Source organism: Sander lucioperca, chromosome 20 (assembly GCF_008315115.2).
Source record: "Sander lucioperca isolate FBNREF2018 chromosome 20, SLUC_FBN_1.2, whole genome shotgun sequence".
Taxonomy (NCBI): Eukaryota; Metazoa; Chordata; class Actinopteri; order Perciformes; family Percidae; genus Sander; species Sander lucioperca.
Window position 1 is genome coordinate 4,661,377 of NC_050192.1, and position 11,305 is coordinate 4,672,681.

General features: G+C 40.0%; 1 protein-coding gene across 2 annotated transcripts in view; it reads right to left on the reverse strand.

The window, feature by feature from the left end:
* The window catches only part of creb3l2 (cAMP responsive element binding protein 3-like 2), a 31,398-nt gene extending 21,461 nt beyond the window's left edge, over positions 1 to 9,937 (reverse strand). For both annotated transcript variants that reach the window (XM_031313420.2, XM_031313419.2), the window contains exon 1: positions 9,315 to 9,937. In XM_031313420.2, coding sequence (XP_031169280.1) covers positions 9,315 to 9,413 — 99 coding nt within the window. In that variant the 5' untranslated portion in view covers positions 9,414 to 9,937. The remainder of the gene's footprint in view (positions 1 to 9,314) is intronic.
* Between the last annotated feature and the right edge of the window lie 1,368 nt (positions 9,938 to 11,305).

Here is an 11,305-nt window from a genome sequence, read left to right on the forward strand (position 1 = left end):
CATTGAGCCGTTACTCAACAAGTGAACTCCCTCAACCCCGCTAGCTTTCTCCAGCTCTCCATTTGTACTTTTTAAATCTTTTCCTCCAACACAAACTGCTCCTTCTCTCCTCTTCATTGCCATCAACTCTCTCAACTTGAAATCACTTAAACTCAACAAGTGTCTTCTGTAAATCACGTCAAGTCATTACTGTCTTGATGTGAGAAGATTTAGAGAAAGCTAAGCTCAACACAACTCAATGTATCAGTCTTCTCTTGAGTGCTTTCATTGTGTTTGGTTGTTGGCTGCAGGATTATCCCCCAAACATTTGTTGTCAAGATCAGTGAAGAACTCATTTTCACTGAAGCAATCCTGACTCCACCTCCTGCTGGATTCTGGGTAAAAAAAGTGGGTCAATGACGATCTTCAGTACCCCACTGAGATCGTTTTAATCCCTGCAAAAGGCAAACACTCCGGGAAACTTGTTTGGGCACGCCTCTGATCTTAATTCCTGAGGCGGATGCTTGCCAAGTAGACGCATGTTTGAATGTCAAGTCACACACACCCGCACGCACGCACGCACTCGCGCACGCACACACACACACACACACACACACGCACGCACACACGCACACACACACGTTTGTTTCACTATCTTTGTGGAGACCCGTCATTGACATAATGCATTCCCTAGCCCCTTACCCTAACCTTAACCATCACAACTAAATGCCTAACCTTAACCCTTACCCTCACCCTAACCATAACCTAATTATATCCCTAATCCTAAAACCAAGTCTTAACCCTCAAACAGCCCTTTAACCTTGTGGGGTCCAGCATTTTGGGCCCCACAAGGCTGTGCAGACCCCACAAGTATACTGTATTCCCCTGTTTTTGGACCCCACGAATATAGTAAAACAAACACACACACACACACACACACACACACACACACACACAACACACACACACACACAAAACTTTGCATGGATGAATGGACTTTGTTCATGTCTCTTCCAATGAAAAGGTTCATGTGAGAGAAAAGGTGTGATGGAGAATTGTCCTTTTTAGAGGATTGCAGACACCAGCCAAGTGTGATTTCGCCGATACAGGTTTTAAAATGTTGAAACCACTTCTATAGATTAAAGTAATATTTTGCAATAGTTTGTATCTAAGTATGTTTACCATCTGCCTGCTACTCAAAGGCAATATTATATTATATAACTGCCACCACCTCGCTAAGACAGCCAGACGTCAGATCTCCCCTGTCTATTCCCACAATAAAAACGATATATTTGACATCAACATTCTCCTTTCCCTTCGTATCACTGTCAAAGTTTAACATACAGCAAAGCACACCAACAGTGATGTTAAGCGATCCAACAGAAACAATGACAACACATTACAGTATTACAGTATCCCAAATAGGTACTGATGCTTGGCAGCCAACAGTGGCACAAATCAGGCACATACCCCAGTATTCCTAGGAATTAGTTTGAGTCCCGTCTAAGACCTGCAATGGTCGTTTGACAACCACAACCTTTCCCTAACCTTGACCAAGAGTTTTATTTGCAAGAATGGCTTAAATATTGGCATTGGACAAAAAAAGAAAACATGTTTATTGATCATATTCCAGTGTTTTTGCAGAATTTTCCAGAAATATCAATGTTCTTGTCTGGCAAAAAGGTTGCAGCGGATTGCCAGACACATGCCAGATTTGTAATATGCTAGAAAGCATATCGATTCCAAGTGCAGACACTGCCCCAAAGTTGGACCGTGTGCTGCCAAGGGACGCTAATTCTCAGCCCAAATTGGCCCAAAAGACATTTTGTCCTGTTACACTCTGATGCCATGGAACAAACGTGACTGATTAGCTGGAGAAAGTGCCTTTGTCACCAACATCTGCTAGAGGTCCAAACTCTGGTCAAAGTTTTTCTGACAACGAAAATAAGGAAAAACTGTGTATAGAAGAGTAGTTACATCCTCACAAGTCTAACAGTGGGAAACGTGACACATTGAGGGAGTATTGAGAGTTGGGAGTGTGAAAAAACAGTTTGTATGAACATTTAAGACTCAAAAAGTTGAATTAAAAAACTTAAAAGGCAGCTATTAGGAAAGAGGAAAATGAAAAGAAATGGGAGCGATGGAGAAGTTTCTGGCATTTTGGACAGGAGCCGACTCTCAGCTCACCCTGGAGAAGTGAGGGATGAGGAGGAGGGCTGGAAAGATGGGTGAAAGGTTAACTAGACAGCGGATGGAGGTTTCTGTTCTAAGTGGTCTTGATTGTACACAATGAGTCAGGATATGAGCTGCAACAGCCATAAAAAAAACCCCATCAACGTTGAGTGGGTCTCAAAGCTCATACACCTTACTGTTTAATAAGCAGTTTACAGGCTTTAAACACTTTGATGTTTCCAACACTGAAGCTCATGCAGAAAGCCCCAAAACTTTAATTCTGTTGATTCTGCAACTTTAAAGCCTATAAAATTGATATTATTTGATTTCCTGTCCCAAAACTATGAACTATAGCTCAATTTTCAACCTCGGTAACTTTTAAAATTGCTATAGGTCCAAAGGGAAAAAAGAGAAAAGAGTGGTGAGTTAGCTGCATTTTCACTATACAAAGCTGCTTCCAGGCTCATTTCAGGGCTGGGTGTATAAGCTACTCACAGGGACATTAAGCCCACACCCGTGCTAACTGCACACACACGCTCACACACATGCATTTAAAACCTTTTATGGTGCCTAAAGCAAAACCAGAAGGGGCAAATGGGGGACGGGGAAATGCAGAATCAAGAGAGTGACAGACAGAAGTACAGAGAGAGGAGGTAAATTTAGCTTTGCCTCCGAGAACGAAGGCTCCTGTGGATTTTCCATAATGATCCCTCACACACTGATTACTACCTTTGCTTTGCTCTCAAATGGCTGCCTGCCTGCAGCAAAACTTGAGTGCACTTTCAAAGACAGGAGAAAAGTTGCATCAGATTTGGAAAAAGGGAAAAATGTGTCCTTCATGAGTCCATGTGCACACCATGTGTAGACCCGCTGTCACTTTCTAAAGCCAAAAGATTCAAGTCAGCAAGATGGCTCCGATAAAAGCAACGTCAAAGTGAGTGAAGAGGTACATTAGCGTAAAAGGGACTGCCTTTATATAGTGCCTTTCTACCTTACTGGACAAAACGCAATTACAATTTGCCTCTCGTGCACCCATTCACACATCATTTATACACCGATGGTGGCGAAGCTACTATGCAAGGCAGATATTGTTTGCCAAATACATTATGGGTAGAAAAATCTCAGAAGAAGCCTTTAGACCGCATGCAGAATGATCTCAATAAGTGGCGTATGTATGACACGCCAATTCGTATGCCATTTTGGCGTGTTATCAAGACGCATAATCGCTTTTTAGCATGTTTATCAACGCCGTTTGGCCTCCATTGACTTACATTACCTTACGCCAAGTTCTCCTGAGAAAAGAACGGTAGCGAGTAGTATGAAAGCCCGAAAATCCGCATAGGTAGGTTGGTTGGGGTGGTGGATGGGTCAAACAACACAGGACTTTTACCCAGGAGACCGGGGATCATGTCCCGCGTGTCACGTTTCCTAAACCCAACCGTCGCTTTCTTCTTTTCCTAAACCAAACCGTGCCGTTGTTGTCCCGCTTCCCGTTATTGTTTTCCTAAACCCAACCTGTCCACTGTATAGGGCGTAGACATACACGCGGATAGATCAAAATGCGTACAGATAAACCAGCCACTTGGCTTTAGAAAGTGACGTGTATGTTTACGCAAAGTCACAATGATGTCACGTTGCCACAAGACACCAAAACTTTGAAACACACACGTATGATCTGAACATTTCGCTAAAAATATGAATTTAACCATATGTGTCATATAAAATTGACCAGACTTAACTTTTACTAAAGTATTTCAATATATATTAGAATGTTTAACTTTTAAAGTTAAAGCATGCTAACATTTGCTAGTTAACACTAAACAGTGTTAAACAACTGAAAATGTTGACCTGATGATTCCCATTAAACAAGTACAACTCTAAAGCCCATGTGTACTGTACTGTTCAACTGCTGCCATGTGAAAAGCGTACAACTCTTTAAATTTTATGATATTTCTTTTGCATATCTTGACTCTGAGAATTTACATCGTCCAGTAGGGAGCCAATTAAACGACTTTCATTCATAACCCAGAGTAAGACTCTCAAACAAGCCCTCCTGTCCAGTGGACTATATGAAGAAAAAAAACACTTTAAGTTTCTACAAGCAGCAACAATGTATAATTTGTGAATTAAATGTATCACAGTAGGCTATCTGTGTCTGTAATAATTAGTTTAATAACTCATTTAGCTGTAGTGTGTCTCACACAGTCAACTCCCAGTCAACCAACCTGAAGATCTGGCACCACACCTGCAGTAATAACACACTGTGTGCGCTTCATTATCACACACAGGAGCGTTCATTTAGCTGCCTGGCATCGACATGTGTGACAGCTTTGGTTTTCCCATTACAATTCATCCGCTTCCTGTCCAGTGAAAACCATGTACCTCCAGATGTGTTGATACGTGGTTCTCACAGGACAGCTACGCTACAAACATATGATGATCTTATAGAATATGATGCATTGCTGTAGATTAAACTACCCAATAAGGAGTTCAAATGAGCGTAACCTTAAACATCTACAGCAGTAAAATGCAACATACACATGAATGCAGCAGGAATATTAATCCAGAAACATCATTTGACAGGAAAACACTGACAGTTAAGTACTTTTACTTTCGATTAAAGTAAATATTGCGGGCAATACTTACTTTTACTTCAGTAAGGTTTTGCATGCAGGACTTTTACTTGTAGTGGAGTGTTTTCACAGTGTGGTATTAGTAGTATCTTTAGTATAAGTGAAGGGTTTGAATACTTCTTCCATCCCCTGCTGGAACGTGAGTACGTGAGACACTTGACCTTTGATTGGCAGTAAAATGTGACTGGTTATGTCATCATTTATTCATTATCTGTATGTGTGTGTGTGTGTGTGTGTGTGTGTGTGTGTGTGTGTGTGTGTGCGCTGTAAATGACCGTCTCTGCCGACAGACTGACACAACAGACACATGGACCATTCAGAGAGAGACAGAGCAAGGCCACTGGCGAGCAGGATGCCCTGCCCCGACGGAGAACAGGCTCTGTACTGTGAGCACATGGATCAAGATGTTTACCTTCGACTCCATGTGTGTTTGCTCTTGTTAACTGAAATAACTCTATGCTGAGCGTGTATTCAGATCCTCTGCTTGAGTAAAAGTACTAATACCACACTGTGGAAAAAAATACTCCACTACAAGTAAAAGTCCCGCATTCAAAACATTACTTAAGAAGAGGTATGTGAGTATTATCACAATTTACCTACAGTATCAAAAGTAAAAAGTACTTCATGTTCCCTGTCAGTGTCTACAGCAGTGCATCATATTCTATAAGATCATCATATGTTTGTAGCGTCGCTGTCCTGTGAGAACCACGTATCTCTAAAAAGTCAGAAAAACAGCCCTGTTTTCAGCTTTGGGACGATGCATTTCCCAGCTGATGCAAGAGGCTTTTAAAAGACTTTATTTAGCTTTTTGGAAGACGCAAGTATGTGCAAGTGCAGGAAATAGCATTTTTAAGTTTAAAGCCACTCTCTCGCTCTTGATGTCTAGGCCTTTTTTCTGAACTGTCTGACAGGAATCCAAGTCTTTCCAAGTGCATCAATCAATGACTTTACACACTTCATGGATTCATTAGTGGAAGAGTGTAGCATGGGCCAAGTAGGAACCCATTACATTTTGGAGCGGATCCAAATCACGGGGCAGATACAGGTCATTATTTTTCACTTTGGTTAACATTTCGAGATCTGTGCTATATCATGTGGTGTCGAAATTTCGCACTGCATTGACATTGAGTGATAGGGCATGCCTGGGCGGAAGTCTGCGCTCTCCGAGTTCCCTTCTAGTTCACACTTGTGTATTTAGCGCAGTCCACTTGTGATCAAATCCCCCAAAACGCATTTATAAAACAAAGCATATTATTTGATTGATTTGACCTTCTGTTCTGGTTACCCTTCATACCCTTCATGAAATGGATATATACGTCACGTCACACAAACAGGTCTATTATTATGTCAGAACGACGTCAAGAAGGATTGTTTTAGGCGTGGATGAAAGGAGTTGAAAGAAGAAACTCCACCTTGTTATTATTCTACAACCTGAATAACTTGATTATGATATTTACACACAGGAGTGACACACAGAGAGAGTGAGTGATGAGAGAAACAGGTTTGAGGATCCCACACGTGCTACCGACTGAGAGGCTTTACATTGTTGCGAGGAATCTCAAGTCAACAAACCCCCAGAGAGAGAAAGCGAGATCGAGACCCAACAAAGACTCCAGTCTGTTTCTCAAGCTGCCTGAGATTCAAACACTGCAGTCTTCATGCATCCCCCTCCCTCTCACACTCTCTCTCACACACACACACACACACACACACACACACACACACACACACACACACACACACACACACACACACACACACACACACACACACTTCATGCTTTACTAAATATAGAACATTCACCTCACTAACAAGAGCATCTTAGTATGCTGCTAAACACAACATGACCTTTGTGTGCTGTAGGTATGAGTGGGGAGTGGAAGGCTTTATATTAAACACCAACATACTTTGGTTCAACTTTTGAGCTACCATAGGTGTGCACAGTGAAGTGGAATGATGATACCACAAAATGGTTTTGATCCAATAGCAGATAATGCAGAGTCAGAATCACAGATATTAACACGAATACTGACACTTTTTATTATTAAAGGCAGCTAATATAAAGAGCAACAAATGTTGATATATGAGGTGAATGCATCTTTAATACTACCCAATGATTAGCCAAAACATAAGCACTTATTTTTCTAAGTAATCTGACTTGTTCTTTCTAAGCAATACCGACGTGTTCCCAGATCTCAGTAAATATTTTAGTGAGTATAACGTTAAATTATGGAAATAAAATACGAGAATGAGACCCAAGTTGTGATAAATTATGCTTTAAATGCAAAATATTACATGATTTGTAATTAAAGGAGTACTTCAGCCATTAAGCATTGCAATTTCATAAAGTTGGGGAGTTTGCAAGAGGCAAAATACTGATCAAAATCGAAGCATCGGAGGCCAAGATTTTAGTGTTTAGTTTGAGTCAAGCTCCAAAAACACTGCATTTCCCATAATGCAACTTTCATTAGACACATATTCGGCTGGTAAACGTGCATGTTATAAAGTAGTTACTATTAAAGGATATTATGTTATTCTGTTTTTATCACTGACAAATGCATGTCAGAGCATTATATTGTTGTAGTGGGTAGATGAGTAGTACAGTACTGCATCATATCATGTTTATGTAAAAACTAAAGCTGTAAGATAAATGTAGTAAAGTAAAAAGTACACTATTTCTTTCTGAAAGTAGAGAGTACATGTATACTTAAGTACAAAAATTTCAATTGTACTTGAGTAAATGTGCTTTCCATAACTGGGATTCTGCAGCTGCTATTTATCATTTCCTCTGGAACATTTTTGTTATTCAGTCATTTTCCCACGTGATCCCCCCCCCAAATCATCCTGTAATAGACGAAGACGACGACAGCAGCTGCAGTTCGCTGGTCCGATACTGCTGGTATTTGACACGAATTGTAGCCTCAGGACTTGTTTAAAAGGATCTACATTCACAGCTTGGACGCTCTGAAGCTTCAACAACACAAGTCTTTACCTGTCTGCAAGATTTCCTAGAGAAGTGTGTGTGTGTGTGTGTGTGTGTGTGTGTGTGTGTGTGTGTGTGTGTGTGTTGTCTCGGTCTCAGGACTCAGTAGGCCTCTGTGGTGTCTGATTCCAATCCTGCAAACCAGCTGGATTTTTCCCCTGTAAACCCAAACGCTCCCTCCCATCGTCTCCAAACACACACACACACACACACACACACACACACAAGTCTCTGTCTCACTCTCTCCGTCTCGCACACTCTCCTCTCGGTCCACAGACAGACATATGGCTGGAACACACACTTCAAGTTACATAACAAAAGGCGAAAGGCCATTTAAAAGCAGTTTTATTGAGTAGATGATGTGTGTTTAACCTATTTCTAAGATAAGTGGTATCATCATGATTAGTATCTCTGCCTTTTTTTCTTCTCCAAACTGTGTTTAAACAAAACATTTAACCCAGTCTCCTAGAAATTACGTTTATCTATACAACTCATTTGCAACCACAAATGTTTTGGGAGAAACTTAATCCCACCTGGAAACATTTTCTTCCCTCCTGAGCTCCTAACCTTCTATGGGACATCCTGGTCTCTGGGACGTGCTCAATGTCAAATGCATGTTAAATGCAACCTTTACTTTATATTTATTTTTTATGTAAGGTAAATTTAATTGAATACACTTGGGTTTTGGACTTACAGAAAAAGCTGTTAGTGGCGGTACTAAAGTGAGTTCAGGTTGGTCTTCACTCTAATGTTTCTATTCCCATTGTTCACATCTTAATCTCAATTACTTTGTGCAAAAGGCCCAATATCCTCCATTTCTAGCTTCTCAAATGTGAGTTTGTGCTTCTTGTCTTTGCTTTATATGATCAAAAAATAAATTAAACTGAATATCTTTGGGGGGTTTTTATCTGCTAAACAAAACAAACAATTTAAAGAGATCACCTTGGACTTTGGGAACTTTTGTTGGCCTTTATCCACTTTCTGTCCCTGCCATTATATTGATTAAATGATGATTTGGTTGCAGTCCAAGACTAAACAAAGTTCAGTTCAGGTTGGGCTTTCCCTCTTATATAAGATATGTTTAAAAGAAAAGAAAAGGGGGGAAATGAGGCTGAGAAAAAGTCTAAAAGTTGCATCCTGGATCTCAAGGCTCAAGTTGTGAATGGAGAGCCGGGTACCACACCCACACTCACTCACACACTCACTCACACACACACACACACACACACACACACACACACACACACACACACACACACACACACACACACACACACACACACACACCCCATCTTGGTGAGGGAAGTAGCTGGTAAAACTGCCTTAAAAAGATAAATATTTTCTTAATTTCTTCTTATCTATTTCTGCACAGACAGCGTTTAATATTGTGAAAGATCATCCACACACACACACACACACACACACACACACACACACACACACACACACACACACACACACACACACACACACACCTCCCCCTCCTCTCAAAGTGAGATAAAGGTGAATACCGCTAAGAAGCTGCAGATTGCAATGCAATAACTTACATTGGTGTACAGCACGCAGTCCATCTCTCCAGCCTCAGACAGCTCGCTGAGGTTCCTGTCCCAGTGTAAAAACGGTTCACTACTGTCGAGGATCTCCATGGTTTCCTCCTCACAGATTCTCTCAGCTCTTCTGGCTGGTTTGTTGTTGATTTTGCGGCAGAAAAAGCAGCGAAAACAGCGGCGGGGTTTTTGTTACAATGCAGTCGGACTGGAAACCAAACTCCACAGCTCCAACTCCGGAAAAAAAAAAAAGTTCCCAAGAACTTGTAAAAGAAAAAAAAGAAAAAGAAATAGAAACGCGTCCAGTTGGTTTAGACTTTCGGGATAGATGTTTGTTATGTCAGAAAGCTGTAGCAGTCAGATTGAGGATGAGTGTTGTTGTTGTTGTTGTTAATCATCTCCTCGCTGGTTCAGCGTCCACAGGCAGCTTTCTGCAGCCTCTCTTCGCTTTTCTTTCCTCCTCCTCACAGCCCAGACACACAGGAATGCATGGGCGGAGTCACAGAGAAACTGAGAAAATAGGGAAATAAAATCAAGAAATTCAAGAAAACAATACAAGCGAGAACGACTGATAATATAAATGCAATATAATACATTTGAGATTTAATTGTAGAGTATAAATGTAAAGTGATTAATCTGTTCCAGCTGTTTATGACACTAGAGTCAAATTCTAACATCAACAAACTAGAGCTTCCGGTTTTGAATTTCAAAATAAATTCACTCCTCATTTCAGGCCATTGCTATAGGTTCTAACTTTTTAAAATTCTATTGAAGGAAACTTGTGTATAAAAAAACGAGATACTAAATTGGACCATACCTTTCTGGGCAAACGCCTTCTGCTCCAAATATAACAGTTTAAAACGACATACGAAAACATACGAAAAACTATTCCTCATATAATAATCATATATTATAATTATTTATTTATAATCTTTTTAATTTCTTCAGCTATCTGACAACATATATGTTGAAACTGATATATATATATATATAATTATATTATATTATTATTATTATTATTATTATTATTTTCTTCAATACCAGCAGGTGTATTTTCAGATATTCTTTTCCATCTGAGACAAATCTTGGACTATATAAATAAACTTGACTTGATTTGAGAATTGTTCAGCTTCTGATGCTCACTGAAGAATTATTTCTACGCTTTTGTTTTTAAATCCACTCCAGCCATTTCCAGTGTCACCCTGTCAAAATGACGCAGCTTCTGAATCCACAGGTTTCCCCCATAACTCACAGTCCCGCCCACTCCTTCTGACCGACCAATCAGATCACTCCTCTGTTTAAAGTCCATTCGACCGTCAGCTCTGACCTCCTGAGCTTTTTACTGACAAGTGACGCAGCCAATGAGGAACGAGATCGAGAATACCCGCAACCAATAACTTTAGGCCAAGAATACCTTTGGCTTATGCCCGCCCCCACTGTCACGGAAACAGCTAATCAACGACCAGTAGAAAAAGCTAATACAAGAATTACATAATAAATAAATAATTGCATATATTTTACATAAACTTTCATAAAGAACACGTTTATATATGTTTTTATGCAAATATGTCATTCATATTTTTTTGACTTTTCGTTATGGTTAATTTTTTACATTTCTGAGTTTGTTTTTAATGGTTACTTGTAACTTTTCCTCTTCTATTAAGTGCTTTGTATGCGAAATTGTGAAGTTATTAATACAGGCAGGTTAAATCATACATGCTCTGACTGTAGAAGATGAAATATGAAGACAAGTAGTCTAGAAAATAAGGTCTATTATAGCAACCATTACAGAGAAATGAACCAGCAGTGTGAGCTGAAATCAACAAGTCACTGCCCAGGAAGGAAATGAAAAACAGATAAGTGCGATAACAACTGAAAGAAAATGACAAAGCAGAAAACAGGAGTAGATAAAACATCAAATACATACATTAATGCTCCGTTATAACTGTGCACAATTCAGGAATGTGAACAGGAAAACAGAATGCAGGAGG